This window comes from Coenobita brevimanus, chromosome 44 (assembly GCF_032717465.1).
Source record: "Coenobita brevimanus isolate Jiangsu-jjx chromosome 44, ASM3271746v2, whole genome shotgun sequence".
Lineage (NCBI taxonomy): Eukaryota > Metazoa > Arthropoda > Malacostraca > Decapoda > Coenobitidae > Coenobita > Coenobita brevimanus.
Window position 1 is genome coordinate 32,021,848 of NC_136997.1, and position 26,206 is coordinate 32,048,053.

At 42.1% G+C, this 26,206-nt stretch overlaps 1 protein-coding gene across 1 annotated transcript in view; it reads left to right on the plus strand.

Moving 5' to 3' along the window:
• LOC145398041 (glutamate receptor-like) overlaps window positions 1–26,206 on the plus strand; it is a 131,174-nt gene that overhangs the window by 43,455 nt on the left and 61,513 nt on the right. Inside the window, exon 4 of the mRNA XM_080271003.1 lies at window positions 22,360–22,518. Within this exon, the coding sequence (XP_080127129.1) occupies window positions 22,360–22,518 (159 nt within the window). The remainder of the gene's footprint in view (window positions 1–22,359; window positions 22,519–26,206) is intronic.

Consider the following 26,206-nt stretch of genomic DNA (forward strand, 5'->3'; position numbering starts at 1 on the left):
AACAACCGCCATCACAACAACAACCACCACCACCACCACGGCCACCATCACAACAACAGTCACCACCATCACCGCAATCACCATCACATCAACCAGTACTATCACAATAACCACCACAACAAAAACCACCACAACAACCACCACCACAACAACCACCACCACAACAACCACCACCACAACAACCACCACCACAACAACCACCACCACAACAACCACCACCACAACAACCACCACCACAACAACCACAACCACAACAACCACAACCACAACAACCACAACCACAACAACCACAACCACAACAACCACAACCACAACAACCACAACCACAACAACCACAACCACAACAACCACCATTATAACCATCATCACAACAACAACAACAACCACAATAACTACCACCGCCACCACAACAACAACAACAACCACAACAATCACCATCAACACAACAACCACCACTACGAACAAAATAACCACCACTACCACCACAACAACAAAAACCACCACCACCACCACCACCATCACACCAAAAACCACCATCATCACCACCACCACAACAACACCGAAAACCACCATTATTATCAGCACCATAACAACAACAACCACCACCATCACCACCACCACCACAACAGGAACAACCACCATAACAAGAACAACAACAACTTTAACAACAACAACAACTTCCACCACCACAACAACCATCACCATCACAACAACTACAACAACAACTACAACAACAACAGCAACCACCACCACCACCATCACAACAACAACAACAACCACCACCACCACCACCACACTACTACAACCACCACCACCAAAACAACAACAGCCACCACCACCACCAGAACAACCACAACCACCACCAGCACCACCACCACCACCACCACAACAACAACAACATCAACAACCACAACAACAACCACCACCACCACCACCACAAACACCACCACCACCACAACCACCACCACCACCACCACCACAACCACCACCACCACCACAACCACCACCACCACAACCACCACCACCACAACCACCACCACCACATCCACCACCACCACATCCACCACCACCACATCCACCACCACTACCACCACATCCACCACCACAACATCCACCACCACAACCACCACCACAACAGCAACAACAACCACAAGCACCACAACAACAATTACCACGACATCACCAACAACCACCATCACAACAACAACCACCACCATCACTGCAACCACCATCACATCAACCACTACCATCACAATAATCACCACCACAACAACAAACACCACAACAACATCCACCGCCACAATAACCACCACCACAACAACCACCAAACAACAACAATAACCACCACCACCACCACAACTACTACCACCACATCAATCACCATCAACACAACAACCACCACAACAATAAAAACCACCACCACCATCACACCAAAAACCACCATCATCACCACCACCACAACAACACCAAAAACCACCATCACTATCAGCACCATAACAACAAAAACCACCATCACCACCACAACAACCACCACCACAACAACCACCACCACAACAACCACCACCACAACAACCACCATTATAACCATCATCACAACAACAACAACAACAACCACAATAACCACCACCACCACCACCACCACAACTACTACCACCACAACAATCACCATCAACACAACAACCACCACAACAACAACACCAAAAACCACCATCATTCTCAGCACCATAACAACAAAAACCACCACCACCACCACCACAACAACAACAGGAACAACCACCACCACCATTATAACCACCACCACCACCACCACAACCATCAAAACCACCACCATCAGCACCACAACAACAACACCAAAAACCACCATCATTCTCAGCACCATAACAACAAAAACCACCACCACCACCATCACACCAAAAACCATCATCACCACCACAACAACCTCCAAAACCACCATCATTCTCAGCACGATAACAACAAAAACCACCACCATCACAACCACAACAACAACCACCACCACCACCACCACCATTACAACAACCACCACCACCATCATTACAACCACCATCACCACCACAACCATAACAACCACCACCACCACCACAACAACAACAACAACAACCACAACAACCACCACCACCACCATAACAACCACCACCACCACCACCACCACAACAACAACCACAACCACAACAACCACCACCACCACCATAACAATAACAACCACCACCACAGTAACAACAACAACCACCACCACAACCACCATAACAACCACCACCACCACAACCACCATAACAACAACCACCACTACCACCATAACAACCACCACCACTACCACCACCACCACCACCACAACAACAACAACAATCACCACCACAACAACAATAGCAACAACAATCACCACCACCACAACAACAACAACAATCACCACCACCACCACCACCATCACAACAACAGCAACCCATGTATATGAAACTGCAGTATATTCTCATTACATGTAAACTCATGATGATGGATATGTAGACATTTAGTGACGTAAGTGATAATAGTTGACTATAACCCTATTACCCAGTATGTTATTCCCAACAATTTCCACCCGACAGTAATACATGGCACCCCAAACCACTCATCCCCACCACCGTCTTGTCTGACACAGTTGCCAGACTTGTGAAGCTATCCCTGCTGCTTCGACTTATCTGTTCGAATAATTATGGGGTTCGGAAGGATGACACGACTCTTTTGGCTGACTATACACACTCGACGGGGCAACAGTTAAAACAGTCACCAACTAGGAGACATCAGATCATCCAGAGTTCACCTACACTGCATAACACCCCAAATTATTTAGCATACAAACTTAAATTAAATTACATAATTTATCAGTCACAAAAATATAAAATTATAAAGAAAAAGAGCAAAAAATTAATGCATAACTTACGAAACAACTACGCTCACAAACAGCGGGCAAACTGGCAACTCTGGCTCGTACCGGAACTACGGTAAATATCAGGAATCAATAAGAAACTTCGAGACTACCTAACTACCAAATCCTGCTTCTTAACACTACCCCCTCCCTAGCTCTTTGTCGTCCCGACAAAACTACACAATATATACAAACATAAGCCTTAATCCTTATGAAACATCTAACTATGCATAAAATAATCCTTCAACTTATCAAGTCTTCTTCATTGCCACTTCTGATGACATCCTTGCTCCTCCACACAGTCCACTCCTCCAGGAAGGTCTTGGTCCTCTTCCTGATGCACTTTTTCTCTTGGGAAACTGTCACCATCGTCTTGCACATCAGGTCCTTGGTCCTCCTTAACATCCTCGGCTGCGGGAAAGCACGATTCCTCATAGACGTCCCAGCCGTACTGTTCTGGCCCATGGTACTGCCACAGACGATTCATGTGTACCACCTTTGGGCGAGACTTCCTGCCTCCCAGAATCTGATATGTTATATCTGACAGGTGGTCCAACACAGTGTAAGGCCCATCCCATGGACTCTGCAGCTTCAGTGACTGTCCCTTCTTTCGCTGAGGATTGCATAACCAAACTTGGTCACCATCCTTGAAGTTCACCTTACTTGCCTTGGCATCATACTTGCATTTCATCACTTATGAAAACTTAAGGGTTCCTCCCACTTGATGATGTACCCCAGCCAGCCTAACCTGAAGGTGCTTCACATAGTCGGTGGTGTCTGTAGGCAGCTGTTCAGCAAGTGGTCTTCCCATTAAAAAGTCAAACAAGCATAACTTGTGGCCCATCATCAGTTTTGGAGGGGTTTAGCCGGTAGACTGAGATACAGACCGATATGCCATCAACAACGCAGGTAATTTCTGGTCCCATTCTGTTTGTCCACCTACACAGTACTTGGCCAGTTCTTGTCCCAGGGTCCAGTTGAATTTCTCCTCCATTCCATCTGAATGTGGCCTTAGTAGGGTCATCCTGGTCTTCTTGATCCCCAGTAACTTGCAGCACTCACGAAACTCAGCAGACTCGAAGTTTCTACCCTGGTCTGAATGTAGCTCCTGTGGCATCTCAAAACAGAAAAACTGGTCAACCAACACCAGAGCAACAGTTGCAGCCTCTTGATTGGGGATATTGTAGGCTTCTAGTCACTTTGTGAAGTAGTCCATGGCGACACATATGTACCTGTTTCCTCTTTCAGTGAGTTGCAGAGGTCCAGCAATATCCACCGCGACTCTTTTCATCGGTGCACCCACTTGGTACAGCTGAAGAGGGGCTCAACCATATTTCTTGGGTCCCTTCTTGGGAGAATACACATCACAGGCCTGACATCACTCTTCGACATCCTGATGCATGCCAGTCCAGTAGAACCTCTCTTACAGCTGGCTTAGAGTTTTTCTCACTCCCAGGTGCCAACTAGTGATCTGGTTATGGGACTCATCCAAGATCTTGGACCTCATCTTCTTTGGAACCACCAGTTGCCAATACTTTCTGAGGCCATTGGGTGTCTCCCACTGATGCTCCAGTAGTCCGTCGTTCAAACAAAGAAGGTCCCACTGACTCCAGTAGCTCTTGGTCGGACGACTTAACCTTGAAATTTCTTCCCAAGATGGTTGCACTGTACACTGCTGCAGCCACTCTAGCATTGGTTGTAAATCTGCATCCTCTTCAGATCTTCTTCATCCAATGCTGGCCCTGTTACAACAGTATGGCGGCATTTATTGCCAAAATTCCCATTCCTACTACACTGTTGGCCATCTATTCTTCCATCTTCTCACGCACTGTTCATCAAGGTTCTCCTGCATTTTCTCAGTGGTAAGGTTTCTTGGGAAAAACTGGCTGATTGTTACCTCTCACCACGAGCCTTCATCAATTTACCTTCATCCTTTTCATTTGGACACTCATAGCTGAAGTGTCCCATCTCACAACACGTCCAACACGCGTTTGTTGCAATCAGGGATTTCCTTGTGCTGTTCCATTCTTGCTCCCTCCATTTGTAACAATCCAACTTCTTGTGTCCCAGCTTCCCGCAGAACCAGCAACCTCCTCCGGTCTTCTCCTGTTCTCTCTTCCACTTGTTGCAATCCACTTTCCTATGTCCTGGGTTTTCACAGTCCCAGCACCATCCTTCAAAATTATCCACTTCCCGTACCTGTGCCTTTCTTGCCTTGAATCCTGCATTATGACCTGCCTGAAAAGTGGATGTACTGAACCTGACGTAGGACTCAAACTCTGGAGCCCTGGTTAGTGCTTCCTGTATGCTTCTGGGTTGTGCCTGCTTCACTTGCACTTTCAATTCTGCACTATCAAGAGCATTGATGAACTGGTCACACAGAAGAATAGCCAACAGGTTAGGTACTGCTCCAGGGTATGGCTTATATGCCATACTCTCCAGGTTATGAGCAAGCTGCTGTAGGGATTCACCTCGGGCCCGAACATGGCTCCGGAATCATGTTCTATAAACCTCAGTCTGGTACACGGCCCCATATCTGCGCTTCAGCACTTCTACTAGGGACTGATAACTGTTCCTCCCCATCACTGACATCTGGCCCAGAATTTCCATTGCATCACTCTTAAGGCTAGTAGCAAGCTGCACTGTCCTCTGCCTATCATGCCAACCATTCTGATCAGTAAGTAACTTAAATTGTGCATGGTAAGCTTCCCAAGATATTCTACCATCAAATTCCTGAGGTTTCTTTTTAATTGTATCCCCATTATAGCCATGCACTTCACTGACTTGCGGCCTAAAAACTGGGGCATCATAATTAGGTCTAGGACTGAAATCTTCTACATTCTGATTACTCAACCCTGTAATGCTACCGTTAGATGCTTAGGATCCATCAAGATTCACCATCCACTGTCCATTCTTTTCATATGCTCCCTGTACACTAACCTGAGGCTCAGCAGTGGAATATTTTTCTACAGCCTCAATTATCTTACTATTTATTTTCACATGGTTGACTACATGCTTCAACTGGTACTCTAAATGTTGTCTGCACTCCATCGCTATTCCCTCAGTGATCTTCATCTGTTTGCACTCTGTCACTATTTCCTCACTAACTGACTTCAACTGGTGGTCTACATGCTGTTTGTGCTCCATCACATTATTGCTTACCTCATACTTCTGCTCCCATAGCTCAGCATATACTTCCTCCTTCAACTGTTCCTGTTCTTCCTTCATTTCCCCCATGGAAGCATGTAGTTGTCCTTGCATCCTCAGTTGTAACTCCCTCTGTTGCTCCTGTAATGCCCCTTGAAGCTCATATCGTTCTTTTTGTTCTTCACATTGTGCCTCTAGTTGTTCAATCTGTGTTTGCCATTGTTTTTTGTGTTTATTATTTTGTGCCTGTCATTGTTCTTTGGGTTCTTTCAGTCATTCATTCGGTGTTTGTAATTGTACACTTTAGGCCTGTAATTGTTCTTTGAGTTCTTTCTGTCCTTCGTTTTGTGCCTGTAGTTTTGCTTCTAATAGCTTCATCATTGCACCCAGCGATGCCTCCTCCTGCCTAGCATGGCTTCTTGTCTGTATGCCTTCTGCCTCTATGTTGAAGGTTAGACTCACTGCAGTCCTTAATGATCCACACTCCTGACACCACTGTTATGTCCCTGTCCCACACTGCCACAGGCTCCAACAGCAGTAGTTCAGTAAAGGAAGGACATTGCCCAGTGAGTTCTTCTTCCTAAGGTCAGCCTTTAGGTGTACAGTCCACAAGACCAGCTGAGGCATTATAAATAAACACTGACTTCTTAAGTTCACTATCTTTATTTTCCAAATAATTACACCTAATGCTTTCCAACTTCACTATTCTCACAAGCACTGGAGCTATACAAACTTTACTAACTGTAATTACACTTAATTCTTGACAAAATTTCACTTATTTCACAAGTACCGATGATATACAAACTTCAATAACACTTCACTGTTTTTTTTTTTTTAAAGCGAGGAAGAAGGAACCAAAGGCAATGAGCCTGCAATAACAGTTCCCTCCAAGAGAAAAACAATATATAAGAGAGAGCCAAATTCAAGATCCGATCATTTCGAGATACCTGGACGCACTGCATTTGAAGGACTGGAGATCATAGGAAGCAGAAAATACAGACAAAGGGAGACAGTTCCAGAGTTGACCTGTTGCATAAATGAAGGACTGGGAGTAACGGTAAACTCTTGCATTTGAGAGCTGGACAGAAATGGGATGAGAGTTTGCTGCTAGATGGGTGCTATGCACCCGTCATAGAGGTGGAGGAATGCATGCAGACAGTTCAGAGGAGCAGTGACCATTGAAGTAGCGATAGAAAAGAGATAAAAATCCAACAGTGCGGTGAAGAGACACAGGTTGAAGGGAGTCAGTAAGAGTAGGAGAGTTAATGAGACAAAAAGCCTTTGATTCCACCCTATTGAGAAGAGCTGTATGTCAGAAGCCTCCCCACACATGAGAGTTGTACTCCACACAGGGGCAGATAAACCCACTGTATAGAGTCAACAATTGTGCAGGGGCAAAGAGGGAACAGAGTCGGCTTAGCACACCTAATCTCTTGGAAGCAGATTTTACAAGAGATGTAATATGATCTTTCCAGGATAAGTCCCGAGTAAATGAAACCCAAGCATGTTCAAGGATGATGCAGGATTAAGCTGAATATTATTAAACATTAGTGGGTATACCTGAGGAAGATTTTGTCGGGTTGATAGGTGTAAAAACTGAGACTTTGATGCATTAAAACCAACCAGATTATTTTTACCCCAGTCAGAGATACGAGCCAAGTCAGACATTAGGTTGTGCCATAGCTTCATCCTTTGTTTATTGAAGTAACTGCTGAGATGGGCGTTGCGGGAACCGAACGGAAACGTGAAGGGTGGAGTCATCAGTGCACGAGGTATGAGTCGATAGGGTTAAATGTACAGCTTAGGTCATTGATGAATAAAAGGAAGAGAGTTGGTGACAGGACAGAGCCCTGAAGACACCACTGTTGATTGATCTAGGAGAAGAACGATGGCCGTCTACAACAGCGGCTATAGAACGACCAGAAAGGAAGATAGAGATGAAGGCACAGATAGAAGGATAGAAACCGTAAGAGGGCAGTCTGGAAATTAAAGATTTATGCCACACTCGATGGAAAGCCTTTGAGATGTCAAGTGCAATGGCAAAGCTTTCGCCAAAGTCCCGAAAGGAGGATAACCAGGAGTCTGAAAGGTAGGTGAGAAGATCGCCAGTGGAGCGTCCCTGATGGAACCCATACTGACGATCAGAAAGAAGGTTGTGATAGGAAAGATGCCTTAAAATTTTTCTATTAAGAATTGACTCAAAAACTTCTGAAGTACAGGATGTTTAAGCAATTGGACGACAATTAGAGGGTTGGGAATGGTCACCCTTCTTTGGGACTGGCTGAATGAGAGAAAACTTCCAGCAAGAAGAAAAGGTACAATTTGACAGACAAAGGCAAAAGAGTTTACCTAGGCAGGGTGGAAGCACAGAAGCACAGTTCTTGAGAACAGCAGGAGGGACTCCATCAGGGCCATATGCCTTCTTAATACTGAGGCTAGTGATGGCAGAAAATACATCAGCTGAAGAAATTTTAATGTCAGCCATGAGGAAGTCAGAGGGGGGATGTGATGGAGGAACAGCACCGGAATCGTCTAAGGTGGAATTGGAGGAGAAATGCTGAGTGAAGAGATCTGCTTTATCAGTAGAAGAAATAGCTACAGAACCATCAGAGTAGAAAAGAGGAGGGAAGGATGATGAGGTAAAGTTGTTAGAAAGGTTTTTGGCAAGGTGCCAGAAGGAGCGGGAAGAATTCGAGTTGGAGAGTTGAGAGCATTTAGTACGGATGAAATTATTTTTAGCAAAGCGAAGAACAGACCTAGCACGATTCCGGGCAGAAATGTAAAGATGATGTGATTCAGGGGTGGGATGGCTCCTGTACCTTTTGTAGGCCTTCTCCTTGTTGCGGACAGCATTAGAACAAGTGTGATTAAACCAAGGCTTTCTTGCATTAGACAAAGGATACGAGAAAGGAATGTTTGCTTCCATGCCCGAAAGAATAACCTCCGTAATGCATAAGGTACAGCCAGATGGCTCCCGGCCATGGAAGCAATAACCATTCCAGAGAAAATCAAAGAAGTACTGCCTGAGGGCCTCCCAATCAGCAGCTCCAAAGTGCCACAGATGATGTTTCTTTGGAGGGTCCACAGGCTGTACTGGAGTGATAGGACAGATTAAGGTGATAAGGTTGTGATCGGAGGAGCCCAATGGAGAGGAAAGATTAACAGTATAAGCAGAAGGATTAGTTGTAAGGAAGAGGTCAATTATGTTGGAGCTCTCTCCAAGGCTGTCTGGGATACGGGTAGGGTGCTGTACAAGCTGCTCTAGGTCATTAAGGATAAAAAAGATGTAGGCTTGTTCACCAGGTGGATCAGTGAAAGGAGAGGAGAGCCAAAGGTGGTGGTGAACATTGAAATCTCCTAAAATGGAGATTTCAGAGAAAGGAGAAATGGATAGAATGTGTTCCATCGTATAAGTAATGTAGTAGAAGAATATTTGATAGTCAGTAGAAATAGGGGATAAGTAAACAGCACAGATATATTTAGTCAGAGAATGACAGGAAAGCCGAAGTCAGAGTGTAGAGAATTCAGAAGAATCGAGTTCTGAAACATGAGAGGAAGATAAGTCATTGCGTATATATACACAACATCCACCTTTGGCTATGAAATGAGTATAGAGAAAGTAGGAGGATACAGAAAAGGGTTTCCTGTCAGTTGCCTACAACACTTCATCAGTTTCGCAAGTACCAAAAATATACAAACTTCACTGACACTGCACTGCACTACTCTCAAACTGAACTGAAAACCGACTGACTTGCTGTAGTCTCTTCCCCATCCTTATATAGCCTTACATTACTCTAGAAACTTCCAGCACACACTGGCTGGGGCAACACTTAATACAATTACCAACTAGGAGTCATCAAAACATCCAGAGTTCACCTACACTGCATGGCACTCGAAATTATTTAGCATACAAACTTAAATTACATAATAGAACAATCACATAAATAAAAGATTATAAAGAAAAAGAGCACAAAAATTAATGCATAACTTACGAAACAACTACGCTCACAAACAGCACCTGGAACTACCTAATTTATAATGTATTGTCTAGATTTCCTGCCAATCATATCAGTGCTAAACAAAGATGTTTCAAGATCTAACATTGGTAGCTCTGAAAATATATCTCCTAAGTAGGCCTCTAATCTATTTTCGAAATAAATATACATGTAAGGAGGGAAGGGAGAAGCCTAAGTGATATTTACATTCACCTGGAACTACCAAATTTATAATGTATTGTCTAGATTTCCTGCCAATCATATCAGTGCTAGACTTAGCTGTTTCAAGAACCAATATTGGTAACTCTGAATAACCCCTAAACAGGCCTCCAGGCTGGCTCTGCGTTATCAGTTTACTCTCATCTTCCGAAGTGAGGGGACGTATGTTCCTTCTTGCTAACTTCAAGGCCTTTTTTCACCCCCATGCAAATGGCTCTTTGACCTTTACCCCCTACTAAACCTCGTGTGGAAAGAGGTAAAGGGCTGACAATTGATAAAAGAGTGACTACGATCTTTCTATTGAGTAAAACAGTGCAAGTGGAATTGTAAATAATGTGTAAATAATGTGTAAACAGCAAGTGAAAGTAATGAATGTAAATATACGTGAACAATGGAAAATAGTTTTATAAGTTATTTCAAGTGACAGTGCACAACACAGTGTAAATAAAATAGAAATGTAAATAACGTAAATAAAATAGAGAACTTAAATAGAAATGTAAATGAGTAGTATTATAAGAATACGAGTATATACCCTAGGAGTAATGAAAGTGAAAGTTTCACTAGCATGTCTGAATGCTATGAGTTATGAGAGTGAAGATGAAAGTGACATTCACTCTCAATGCCAGTATACAGGACGAGAAAGTGAATGCTACGTATTTTACTGAAAGAAATTGAATCCCTACAGTGACAATAAACTAATACTGCTGAAGGAAACTTATGGATAAAGACTGTAGATATATATAAGTGTTATATAGTAATAGAAATATAAAGTGTGAGGGGTTTTATGAATAATAAATGACAGAGTAACAAAAGCGAACTAGTGCCAGTGCGACGATCAGACGCGCTCGTAATTTCCATTGCTTTCACAGTGTTTTTTTTTTAGTATGGATCCCAAACTACTTGAAAATTGTAGAATAGTGTTTATAGTGTTTGTATCTGGCTGTGGTAATCATATTACGGGTTGTCGGGAAGTGTAAAGTGGAGACTTCGTTACCCAAATTCAGAGGTCTCCACAAGTCCTACGGTAACCGACGAAGGCTCAACAATCATTCCAGGAGAAAGCTGAAGGTATGTGCCATAAGCATATGTAATTTTATTATTCTAGGACTAATAACTGATTTTTGGCAAATATTTTTTGAGAGTCTGTCGGAGCCCAAATAACCCCGCGGCACACGCAAGTCATTGGTAAACAAGCCCGCGGTGTAGGGGTTAAAGTTTAATGCTCAAACTAACAACAAAACATTCAGGACTCATAAGGATAATGTAATGGAAAAAAACAGGTTAAATATATGGTTAACTGCAATAGCCTCTATTAACACGAAATTAGCATGAGTAAATTTATCTAAGTCAGCCCTGATAAAATGAAAATACACTCGGTAATGCTCAGTTAATGCAAGATAAATAATTACAGATACAATCTTTTATTACCACTGGCTGACAAAATGAATTACAAAAACTTTACTAGGTCTACAAATCAACACCTTATGCTACACAGTACAAGAACAAAATGGAATAACACTTATACTCAAATCACACAGCTGCTAGATGGTTGGAGACTTCCTGAGAAACTCACAATAATAATAACTGTACAGGGGAGGACAGAGATGTGAACAAAATGAGGAGCAGATCTAAGTGGCAATGATGCAGAGACTGAGCTCATTGTATAGGGGCCAGCAAAGCTCGATACAACTTGTAAGAAGGACGCACAAATGAAGCCATGGGGACAAAGAGCTGAAAATCCTGCTCTGAACAACCGAAAGGACGACTTACTCTACTATAACTGTAGAGGGGGGAACTGAGGCAGAACACGCTCGTGATCTTACAGGCAGCACACTGTACGTTAGAATTACACAAAGGATGATGAAATCATAGGCTATGTAACAACTCCCCACAAAGAAAAAGAAATTTACAAAGGAAATTTCTTATTACTCTAAAACAATCTGTCTAAAGTCTAGATAAGCAATCTGCAATAACATTTTCTTTCCCCTTGACATGTTGTATGTCTAATGAATAGTCCTGAAGAAGTAGACTACATCTTGTCAACCTCTGATTTTCATCTTTGAACTTACTAAGGAATTTCAGTGGGTTATGATCGTTATAAATGACTATGGGGTCAAAACCAGAACACAAATAAAATGAAAAATGCTGTAAACCGAAAATCAAGGCCAAAAGCTCTTTCTCAATAGTTGAGTAGTTCTTTTAAGGTGGAGTGAACTTCTTACTGTAATAAGATACAGGGTGTTCAATACCCTGATCATCCTCTTGCAGCAAAACAGCCCCAGCTCCTGTATCACTTGCATCAACAGCCATCTTAAAAGGCTTAGCAAAATTTGGAGTAGTGAGCACTGGCTGACTTAATAGAATAGCTTTAAGTTTGTTGAAAGAGGATTCACAGTTATCGGTCCAGACAAATTTAACTCCCTTTTTCAGTAGGTCTGTAAGTGGTGATACAAGAATTGAAAAGTTAAGAACAAATCTCCTGTAATAACCTACCATTCCCAAAAATCTTTGTAGCTCTTTCCTAGTTTTAGGTCTGGGAAGATCACTTATAACCTGAACCTTAGCTGCTGGTGGTGCAACATGTCCATCACCAATTAAGTACCCGAGGTACTGAACTTTAGCTTGACCAAACTCACACTTTGATAAATTAGCTACAAGATTAGCCTGAACCAAACGCTCAAGAAATTTACTGACATGGCATAGGTGATCTTTCCAGTTGTTACTGAAGATTAATACATCATCAATATAAACAACACACCCTGCCAAACCCTCTGTTACAACATTCATGAGCTTCTGAAATGTGGCTGGTGCATTCTTCATACCATATGGCATTACGGAACATGCAAAAGTCTTTCCTAGTGTTACAAAACATGAGATCTCCCTAGCACGTTCAGTCATAGGTACTTGCCAGTATCCCTTTAACAAATCAAACTTACTTATGTACCTAGCCTTTCTGATCTTGTCTATGCAATCTTCCACGCGAGGGAGAGGGTAAGTGTCTGTTTTGGTTATCTGATTAACACGTCTGTAGTCAATGCAAAGCCGCTGTGACCCACCTGGCTTAGGGACTAGAGTGACAGGAGAACTCCACTCGCTCTGACAGGGCTCAATCATCTTGTGGTCCAACAGGTAGCCAAGCTCCTTCTCGATGAGAGGAACTTTCACTGGGTTCACACGGTAAGGAGGCAATTTAATTGGCTTTGCGTCTCCAACATCGACATCATGCATGAACACAGTGGTTCTTCCTGGAGTGGCACGGAACACTTGCGGGTACTCCTGCAGTAATGCCGAAAACTCCTGCCTTTCCTCGGGAGCTAGATGAGAAAGCTTAGTCTGGAGATCATTCATGATATCAGGATTCTTCCCCAAACTATCACTCAGGCTCATACTGCATGGGAGAGCTTCACTTGCAGACTTGGGTGGAACAGCTACAGTGCAGACTGGATTATTTTTGTCCCGCCTGTGATATAACTTTAGCATGTTGATGTGACATAGTTGCTTGTTCTTTCTATGATCTGGTGTGGCGATGACATAGTTGACATCACTGAGTTTCTTCTCCGCGAAATAAGGACCACTAAACTTGGCTTGAAGAGGTTGCCCATGAACTGGTAGCAGAATCAAAACCTGATCTCCTGGTTGAAAGTGGCGTAACCTGGACTTCTTATCATACCAAGTCTTCATTTTCTCCTGAGCAGCTCCTAAATTCTCTCTTGCCAGCTGTAAAGCAGTGGACAGCCGTTCTTTGAACTTCATCACATACTCCAGCAGGTTGACGTCATCTTCCTCCGACAGCCAGCATTCCTTGAGTAACTTAAGGGGTCCTCTTACTTCATGGCCAAACAGTAGTTCAAAAGGTGAGAAGCCCAGTGATTCATTTGGAGATTCTCTTGCAGCAAACACAACGAATGGAAGACCTTTATCCCAGTCTTTCTGATGTTCCAAACAGTATTTCTTGAGCATCGATTTGAGTGTTTGATGATATCTCTCCAACGCTCCTTGGGTCTGGGGATGGTAAGCTGAAGATGTGATCTGGGTGATGCCCAACTCTTTCAGAGACTGCTTGAAAACGTTTGACATGAAATTACTTCCCCGGTCTGACTGTACCTCCTTGGGCAGACCAAACTTTGTGAAGAACCCTAGCATTTCCTTAACCACGTTCTTTGCTGAGATATTTCTAAGTGGAATGGCTTCAGGATAACGAGTAGCCATATCAATCATGGTCAACACATAAGAAAATCCTGAAGAAGTGTTAGGAAGAGGGCCCACAATATCCACCAACACACGGGTGAAAGGCGCCTCAAAAGGAGGAATGGGAACTAGAGGTGCAACCTTTTTGGTCTTATTACACTTCTCCACAACTTGACAGGTGTGACAAGACTTACAATACTAGGAAACATCCCTGAAGATACCTGGCCAGTAGAAGTGTTTCAAAATGCGTGCCACAGTCTTCCTCACTCCAAGGTGTCCTGCCAAACTGGAATCATGAGCCACTCTAATGATATCCTGCCTACAAACACGAGGGATGACAACTTGATGTACAACCTCCCATTCACAATCGGCTGATGCTGTTGGGGGTCTCCACTTCCTCATAAGTACTCCTGACTTTATATAATAACAAGTAGAAGCACCAGCTGACTCTTCCTCACTGCAAGCAGAGTTAGCTAGACCTTTCAACTCAGGGTCAGCAACCTGCAACTCAACCAACTTTTGATGAGACAAATTATCAACACTACGGAGTACTGCCTCATCTGGTGAGTGGTCCAAATTAGCAAGAAAAGTGTCAGCTAGGATAACATCATCATCATCATTATCCTCTATATCACCAGTAACTTTAGACTTAGCCCTAGTGACAGCATATGCAGGGAACACGTCAGGGACATCACAATCCCGGGTCGCAGCCACTGGCTCACTAGACAACTTGAGGAGCTGGACACACTTGACTTCCACCAATATCATTTCCAAGTAAGAAAGTTACACCTGACATTGGGAGTGTCTCAACCAACCCAACCATAACGGAACCATTAGCAAAACCAGACTCTAAATTCACTCTGCACAGAGGGACAGAGAAGTAATTATTCCCTACACCTTGTAAGATTACAGTTTCATCAGAGGAATTAACATTAGAGCCTAGAACACTGGTCAGCATAAGGGATTGGCAAGCACCTGTATCACGATATATTTTAACTGATTTCCTGTCATTACTGTCCAGAGGACTAACAAAACCATCAGACAGGAAATTAGAACATGAACTCTTGAGAGTGTCACCCACGTTACTGCTCAAAAGAGGAGCTCCATCATGAGAATTTAAGATACCCCTCAAAGCAGGTTCAGTTAACTCAGTTAAAGACTTCTGGGAACTCTCAAGGGTGGACACTAGACCAATTGACTGAATATTTAGAGACTCCTTTTTGTTCACATCACGCTGTCTCCTGAAACATTTCTCCATAGTATGACCAAGCTTACTACAATAAGTACATTTACTTTTCTGAAATCTAGAGGTGGAGCTGGTATTTACTTCCTGAGAAACATCATCTTTATTCTCTTTCCTGTTACCTGTACTCTGAGTAGAGGCAACGTACTTACTCTCAGCTTTCCCTTTTTCTTTAGAATATCTCTTGTGAGTGAGAACATATTCATCAGCTAAAACTGCAGCATCAGACAAATTATCTATTCTTCTCTCATCAAGATATAGGCTTACATCTTTATAAATACACCTCTTGAAGTCCTCCAGCAAAATCATCTGCTTAAATTTACCAAAATCAGAATCCACATTCTTAGAATTTAACCACTGCTCTAACAGATCTTCTTTGATTTTTGCATACTCAACATGGGATTGCTTATCTTGCTTGTAAGTTGTCCTAAATTTTACTCTATAAGCTTCAGGAACAAGCTCATAGGCCTTAAGAATCAAGCTCTTAACTACATCATAATTATCAGATTGATCCTGAGGCAAAGATGCATAAGTTACTTGAGCTTTACCGGTGAGAACAGTTTGAAGGAGTACTGGCCAATACTCCTTGGGCCAATTAAAACCTGTAGCTACCCTCTCAAACAACTGAAAATACTTAGTTAAATCAGATTCATTAAAAGGAGGGACAAGTTTAACATTTTTAGCCACATCAAAATCATCAGAGCTAGATGATCCAGTTCCACATTGTTTCATGCGATACTCATGGTCTGGCTGAATTCTAGCAAGTTCAACTTGTGCCTCAACCTCCTTAGAACGGGCCTGAAATTCAGCCTCCTTAACACAAGCCTCCTTAGCCTGAGACTCAGCCTCCTTAGCACGTGCTTGAAATTCAGCTTCCTTCACACGAGCCTCCTGCAGGGCTAGCTGTAACTTAGCTAATTCAATCTGCGTTTGCTCATTTGGAGGAGTTACATTAAACAGGCTTTCATTAATCATGTCAACAATTTGATCTTTAGAATGATGAGAGCGAACAGCAATTCCCAATTGTTGAGCAACAAGCTTAAGTTCATTCTTTGTTCTGTTTTCTACATCCAACACTGTTTGCACATTTGACAAAAAATCTTTGGCTTCATCAAGTGTAGTAATAGTAGACATCATGAATAAGTAACAGTCACAAAATATCAAGCAATATCCTTATGATAATATCCTGAATATCCTGGCGAGGTCGCCAAATTTATGTAATGGAACAGAGAAAGATAATGTACACATTAAGTGAGAATACTAAGAGTCACTACTGTCCCGTAAAGTTCCAGGTTCAAAACAAAAGAGTTAGGTAAAATTACAAGTTAAAGTTTAATGCTCAAACTAACAACAAAACATTCAGGACTCATAAGGATAATGTAATGGCAAAAAACAGGTTAAATATATGGTTAACTGCAATAGCCTCTATTAACACGAAATTAGCATGAGTAAATTTATCTAAGTCAGCCCTGATAAAATGAAAATACACTGGGTAATGCTCAGTTAATGCAAGATAAATAATTATAGATACAAACTTTTATTACCACTGGCTGACAAAATGAATTACAAAAACTTTACTAGGTCTACAAATCAACACCTTATGCTACACTGTACAAGAACAAAATGCAATAACACTTATACTCAAATCACACAGCTGCTAGATGGTTGGAGACTTCCTGAGAAACTCACAATAATAATAACTGTACAGGGGAGGACAGAGATGTGAACAAAATGAGGAGCAGATCTAAGTGGCAATGATGCAGAGACTGAGCTCATTATATAGGGGCCAGCAGAGCTTGATACAACTTGTAAGAAGGACGCGCAAATGAAGCCATGGGGACAAAGAGCTGAAAATCCTGCTCTGAACAACCGAAAGGACGACTTACTCTACTATAACGGTAGAAGGGGGGAACTGAGGCAGAACACGCTCGTGATCAAACAGGCAGCACACTGTACGTTAGAATTACACAAAGGATGATGAAATCATAGGCTATGTACCAATATATATATATATATATATATATATATATATATATATATATATATATATAGATATATATATATATATATATGTGTGTGTGTGTGTGTGTGTGTGTGTGTGTGTGTGTGTGTGCGTGTGTGTGTTCTTACCTAATGGTACTTAACTAATTGTATCTTTACAGGAATGAGTCAAGCTCGTATTGTCCCGTATTTTAAACCATTTTTATTGTACATATCCTTAGATTTATCAATTGTTTTGGCACACACTGTTTCACCTGATCAATTGCCCTATTTGGGAAACTAAATTTCCTATCGTCTTCATCGGCTCTCATTTTATGCAGTTTTTTGAAGTGTCCTCTTGCTGATGCATCCCCATAGGTTATGTAATCATTTATGTCTATGTTTTCCTTCTTTGATATGCATTTATATGGCATAATTATGTCTCCTCTTTTCCTTCTCTCCTGTAATGTAGGTAGATTCAGTTTTTCTAGTCTTTCTTCGTAGCTTAGATCCCTTAAGCCTGGTACCCATCTTGTAGCGGTCCTTTGAACTTTTTCAATCTGTGTGTGTGTGTGTGTGTGTGTGTGTGTGTGTGTGTGTGTGTGTGTGTGTGTGTGTGTAGGGCACGTTCACAGGTCGAGAACGACGCATAGACAGGCCAGGATGTTAATCAAAACCCACTGAACACTTCAGGATTTTAATCCTTCCAGGCGCAAAACTGTGGCTTCTCTCTCTCTGTCTCCCTCTTGCTACCTCCGTCCTCACTCACAACCACTTGCTCACTGTCTGTTTGCTGACTAACTGATTGATACTGACTCTTACTATTTCGTCCTTCATTGATTAACTCGGTCTGACTCTCGCTCACTAATTAACTCTGTCCATTATTGGTTCTCTGTTACTGTCTGTCCGCCTCTGGCTAATGTTCACAAACTGTCACTTCTCTCTGACTGACTGCCACGCACAGACTAACTGCCACTGATTCACATACTCACACTGACTGCCAGTTACTGACTCTCTAACTCTCACTGTCCGACTGCCCGTTACTGACTTTCTAACTCTCACTGTCCGACTGCCCGTTACTGACTCTCTAACTCTCACTGTCTGACTGGCTCTCAGTCACTGACTGGTTGCCATGCACATCCTCACTCTGTTACTGACTGTCTCGGAGACAGGACGCTCCCTTTAAATACCCTCCCTCCCTTCACTGTACCACTAATGCAGCCCAGAACATTCTATAACGTAGAAGAGAAATAAATTTTTTTTTTACACAATGATGCACATAAATTAACAGTACACAGCAACAGTAATGGTAAGTACCTATGGCTAAGGTAAGAAAGAAAGTCAAACACATAATATGTCGACATTTCTAACATTTTCCTTGCATTTCCAAATATAAAACATTATCCTTATCCTATGGCATAACATTTAGTTTCTTCACATCTCCAGATATATACCATTAACCTAATCCTACAGGCATAACACAGCCCCTCTCTGACACAACCACCTAATCCTACCTATTTACAAATTTACACAGGATAAACTTTCAAACACGGAGGTCTTTGCCACTGCCTCTGTTGTCTAGGTCCCACGGCATGTAGACATGGATTGCGAGTGCTGTTAATGACTCCTCCACTCTGCTGGGCCCTCAAATCCAGCAGGTCCTCGGCTTCTCTTCAAGTGTACTTCCAGGGCTCTGGTCTCCTGTGAAATCTGCATCAGTGTACTTCACCAGCAGCCTTTTCAGCATCCATCTGTCGCTTCTCTAGACACTGGGCACTCCTGACAAAGTAGTCTGGAAGTTCTTCCTAGGGCTTAACCGTACTCCACTTGCATGCATTGTTTGGTAGCTATTACCGAACTTCCCAACACAACCCCAAAACTGTGCCCCGATGTATCTTACTGGGACTAAGTGAAAACTTGGCTATGACAATGGGTGCTTCTACCACAGAGTGAACTAAGGTCCTTGACACCATCACTCCCCACTCTATCATGCCACGGCTCCTGTGCTCCATCAATCCCAAGACAGTGTCCATTGCACCATTGATCTTGTAGGGCAGCAGCTTCTCTGATTCATGGGGGATAACTGTAGCCCGTCTGCCTGTTACTAGTAGACTCCCATGCTCCACAGCCCTCTGTGGAACACTCCCTCCTAGTCACATTCACACCAGAAGGAAGTCAAGCAGGCAACGATAGGACACCAAGCAGTACAAGCCCAGGATGCAGGAGCCCCAGTGTTGGCAACACCCATGCCCAGGATCTCTTCCTTTCCTTCCCGCTGCATCCCGACACCCACCAGTTCCCCAAGCGCAGCACAGTGCCACTCCTCAAACATACTGTGAAGTTTCTGGAAGCCCACAATGATCCACCACATCCAGCTGCAACAAAATTCTCTCTGATCCTGTGTCAGTGACCACTGGGCAAGCTACTTCCTCAGTCTCACCATTCCTCTCTGTGCACCTGTCACTGGTACTGAAAGGCACATGAGGGCACCCGATACACGAAAAATATAGTCGGTACTAGTACCAGTACTGGACAAAATTTGTACTGTCAGTACCAGTTATCGGAACACACCAAAAAAAAAAAAAAAAAGTATTGAGTACGGAATCGGTACTCGGTATTCGATACTACATGAATATCAATAAAAAATGCACTTAATTAAGAAAAACAGTTTTTACCACTTGTATTACATGTAATATATGTAAAATATACATGAAGTTTTAATATATAGTACAACAAGATAAACACAATCACAATTAATATCAATAAACAACAAATCACAGTGTACACGCAGTGTACTGTTCTTCGATTTTCCTTCCCAGTGTTGCCCTTGAGGAAGACGAGCATCTCAAAATGATCGTCACTGAGTCCTGCACGTTTTGGTTTCAGCACGTCTTTCTCAACCGAGTACCAACAAAACATGCCTAAAAATGTACCGTCGATACTGCTTTTGGTACAGGGTGATGAAAGTAGCGTCATTACTGGTACCGGTACTCAAATTGTATCTCATGACTGTAACTCGGTACTTTGGTACCTCGGTACTGCCCACCTTTGCCTAAGGGGTGTGCTGGGTGCTGACCTTCAACCAAACACTGTTCAAGGATTTTGACCCTGTTACTTACTTCCTGTATTTCACTTCTCACTTTACAATACACAATACAGGAAACATCTTCCCTCACTTCTCTTATCTGGTTGCCTATTCTCTCTACCTTCCTGTATTTGACTTTTTACCTTATCGTCTACTGTACAGGAAACCTCTTCCTCCACTTCACTTACCTAGTTGCTCATCCTCTCTACCTTGCTGTACATCACATCTTGTTTCTTCAGTATTCTGGTCCCATCCTGCAGCTCCTCATATAGCTTTTGAAGCCCCTGTCTCTGTCCACTTAGTTGTTTCCCTAGTCTTGCATATTCGTAGTGTTGTGCTTAAGCTTCTTTTTGTTCTTGTACTGTAGATATTTCTTTTGTTCTTGAAGACATTTCTTTGATCTTTTTGTTGCGCTTCTCAATATATCTTTTGTTCTTGATAATTCTTTTGTTCTTCTGGCTTTGATTCTTGATAATTCTTTTTGTTTTACTTGATATTTCTCTTGTTCTTTATAATATATCTTTTCTTCTTTATGATGTGATTTCAGCACTGTGAGTATGTCTTTCTGTTATTCTTCTTGCTGTGCTCTCAACACCGTGAGTATATCTACCGTACCATAGATTATTTTGTCCGTCGTTTGGCAGTCTACCCATGTGTTTCAGTCTCTTATTATGAGTACATATCCTACTCCTAACATCAAACTGGTACTCCGTAGGGTTTGTTAATACATCGAGAATGATGCACTGACAGACCAGGATATTAATCAAAGGATGCTGAACGCTTCAGGGTTTTATTCCTTCGAGGCACAGCTGAGGCACACTTGCAAAACACTGTGGCATCTCTCTCTCTCTCTCTCTCTCTCTGTCCATCCTCACTCACCACTATTCACTCACTGTCTGCTCACTTACTCACTGAATGCCAGTCATAGGCTATGTTACTTACAGTTCTGCCCTTCATTGATTAACTGTCTGACTCTCGCTCATTACATAACACTGTCCATTACTGACTGTCTCTGTCATTGTCCGTCCACCACTGACTAACTGATCTATGCTAACTAACTGTCATTCCTCTCTGAATGGCTGCCGCACACAAATCAACTGCCACTGGCTCACTGACTCGCATTGTCTGACTGCCCATTACTGACTTTATGACTCTCACTCTCTAACTGGCTCTTGTTCAAAACTCCCACTACCTCACTGACTGGCTGCCGCCCACTCACTCACTCTGCCTGTTACTGTCTCAGCGGTGGGACAGTCCCTTTAATACCCCACCCCTCACTCTAGCACCAGCACAGCCCAGAATATCCCAGAACCTTGGAGACAACTCACATTTTCTCATAGAATAACGCACTTAAATTAACAATACACAATAACAATAATGACAAGAGCTAATTCCTAAGATAAGAGGGAAAGAACGGCAAACATATATGTCGACATTTCCAGAATGTTTCTTATATCTTCAGAATTAAAATATTAACTTAATCCTGTGGCATGATGCTTTATTTCTAGGATGTTCCTCGCATATCCAGACATAAACTGCTAATCTAATTCTACCAGAATAACAATATTTTCCTTTTTGCCAGGAGGTGGACATGACTGGCACATTCCAGATCATAGACTATGATAGATACAGAGACATGGACATAAGTGTGCCGGTGCTCAACCTTCCCGCCCGGATCGCCTACACCAGGCCCACCTTGGCAGCTGATTTGGCCGGATTCATCAAACCTTTTACTGCCTCGGTATGAAAACACTGACAGGAAAAAAAAAACAAAAAAAAACTAACATCTACAGTAGTATATTAATGACTGCAGTCCAACAGAGAAATACTATAAAAAGTACTACTAAAATACCTTTTTACCCCCTTTTAAAATTAAATCTAACTTTCACATACACCCATTCCCGGCCACCCCTCCTAGGTGTCAACTCCCTTAACTCCTTACCCCCCACCAGTACCTATTATTTCCTAAGGGCCTGTTCCCTCACAGAACCTTTTTCCCCCAAGGACCTGTTCCTCCACAGACCTGTTCCCGTACAGAACTTTTTCCCCCAAGGACCTGATCCTACACAGAAACGATATCCCCGATGGAATTATTCCCTCACAGAAACTCTTTTCCCACCTTGGACCTGTTTCTTCACAGATGCCTTTTCCCCCTTGGACCATTTTTCCCTCTTGGATCAACTTCATCCATGGACCCGTTGTCACCAAGGGCCTATCACTTATGAAGAAATTTTCCATACTGACCAATTTTTCCCCAGTCCCCATGAACGTGTTCCTCCCATGGGCCTGCTTTTCCTCATGGATCTATTTTTCACCATTAAATTATTTCCTCCATTTATATATTTACACCATGGATCTGTTTGCCTCATGGATCAGTATCTTCCAGGGACATATTTTTACTATTGACCTAATTTTTCTCTACTGATCCATCTTCCATCATGAGCCTCTTTTCCTTTTGGACCTATTTTCTCCCTTTGACCTACCTATCCCTTGGATCTGTTATCACTCATGAATATATTTTCACTCATGGGCCTATTTTCTCCCCATGGGGAATCACAGAATATCCACACTACCCTATTCCCCTAACCACCCACTCCACCCTCTCAGATGATGATGCCCACCCAATCCCTGCCATCTACTCCATCCCATCCACATTACTCAGACTGTCCACTTCACCCACCCATATCCCTAAATCAGTCAACTCATCCGGCCACCAACTACCAACAGCAGAATGACTTACAAGTTTACACACGGACGCGCGAAAGCGTTTTTATACTTGAAATGACCAAATAATCAAACAGAAACTACTCTATCAAACTATTTTCTCCAAGTCCTATAATGCAGGAACCTCTATTTCTCTTAAACTTAATAGACTTGTCTGATGTTAATCACATAAAAATTTGAAAAGATATCCACCTCCTGAAGGAGTTAATCCTGTGAGATGATGCAGGTACTTCAAGGATAAAATAAGCAAAGAATGATAAATTTGTATTGAGAGCCTTCCAGGGATTTTGAGATGATAATTGTTGTGTGTGTGTGTGTGTGTGTGTGTGTGTGTGTGTGTGTGTGTGTGTATACGCGGTATATATATATATATATATATATATATATATATATATATTTATAATCGTGTGTATATATATATATATATATATATATATATATATATATATATATACATATATATCTATATATATATATATATATATATATATATATATATATATATATATATATATATATATATATATATATATATAGAGAGAGAGAGAGAGAGAGAGAGAGAGAGAGAGAGAGAGAGAGAGAGAGAGAGAGTAGTCCTTAATTTTCAGATTGAAAAATTTTCCTCAGCTGCTGCAGGACCTAGTTCCTACTGATTAAAAAATGGTGTATGGAAAACTTCATGCTTATTAGATAATTTTAACTGGTGCATCATCATGTTCAAGGTTATACTATTGTAGCGTAATGCTGATATGCCATTGGGTTACCTAGGTCCCCCTCTTTGCAAAGTATTAGCCCCTCACTGGAGGGGGGGTGTCATGGGAACCTAACTCCCACTCATTGTTGCCTAATTTTATGGCTTGTATTGCTGCCAGCTGTAGCCTTCTTCGCATCTGGATACACTTGCCCGTGTTGCTCAACGACTGGAGAAGAAACTCCGTAGATCTTCGTTCTTGTCCAACACTGGATTAAACTCTTGAGTCAGTGCTGCCCTTCTTTCACCCGTATTTCAGTAAAGTCACTTGTTACCCGTTACCTCTGGAAATGTGCTCAGCTTCCATGTAATCCTCATGACTTTCCCATGTGGATGAATCGAATTCTGGGAATGAATGAGGAAGACCAAGCAGTGTGAAGATAGTCTGGGTGATACTTGTCACAAAACCTGAAATTGTTTTCTGATTCAGTGCTGTCGCCTCAAGTTCAACTGTTTCTCTCTTTAACTGAATTTTGTTTCTTTTTTAAGAGCCATCACCATTTCTCGGTTCTTTTTCGGGTCAACAGTTGAATAAAAAATGGCCAATCCAACTTATTGCTCTGACTAGTGCCGTTTCTAGCCTTTTGGGGACCCTATGCGATGCTGTTTGGGGGTCCCTTACTTATATTTCTCACTTTATGGCACTTACAATAATTGGCGGGTCCACTGTACCCCCTACAAAATATATGCCATGAATATTGAGTGACTCAACACACATTTTAATTTCGAGATAAAAAAAAAAGCCAGTAATGGCAGCTCGGTGGCCCTATGCAACCGCGTAAATCGCATATAGTAAGAAACGGCACTGGATTTTATTAATACCACAAATGACGACCAAATGCTTTCAAGCAGACTTGTGAGATGTAGTTATCAGGATAAAGTGACAATTCCTGGAGAAGCCTCAGATTGTTTGCTGGAGCTAGAGCTGTTTTTGTTGCCATGAACCATGATATCAGGTATTGCTTCATGATGAACACAACAAACCACTTCAGTCCTCCGCCTTGCTTTAGTGTGATGCTTGCCTGATGATGGAAAAGATAGACTTTGATGCTGTATATAACTGTAGCCATCCAACTGGCATGGTGGCAAGCACCAGGGAGCTGAAGCCTTGTTCCACAGGGCGGTACACCACCCAATACAACAATGGACAGTTCTAGCAGTCAGGGACGTCATTTCAATTTTCCTTGAGGGGGGGGGTGCATAGGCTATTTAGTAGGCCCCCCTACTCCCACCTACCCACATGGGGGGGGTGGCCACCAAGCATTTTGAAGCCACATGCAAAGCTATATTTAGAGATTTAAATCAGTAAACATATATATATACTGTATATAATTATTTATTGAACCAATTACTTCCTGACACACACATACTAATGGATATTCTAGCACTAGCAGTATTTCTGTGTGAAGTGGAATATGTAATTTAAAGTGCATGGTAAAGTACAAATCATTGCATTATATGCTAATGAACTTAGATAATAGACCAAACAGCAATTTGTATTGGTGAAAGCTTAAACTGTCTTCATTCTTATAGCCTAATGAAAAGATAATAAATATAAAATTGAGAATGAAAAGTTGTAAACTTGTAACTGAATTAAAAATGGAAAGCTTTGACTTTACTAGCCCCCAAAATGCAATGAATCGTATAAAGTAATGTGAAAAAGAAAGCGCTACATTAAGAGATGGGAGAAATAAAATTATAGTTTTTAAATCTGGAAGACGCTCACGTAAGAATTTATTAATTTCAGAATTCATTAGAGGAAATTGAAAACTAAAATACGTATATTTATTGCACTGAATAATGAATAAACTACTGCAACAGTGGATATCTCCGTGATCTCTGCTTTGCAAAGTTATTTGTAGTGCCTTTTGTGGCCTACGTGCCATGGTGAATAATGCCGTATATTGTACCTAAAGCACCTTTATACTGTACAAGTTCCAAGAGATTATTATAG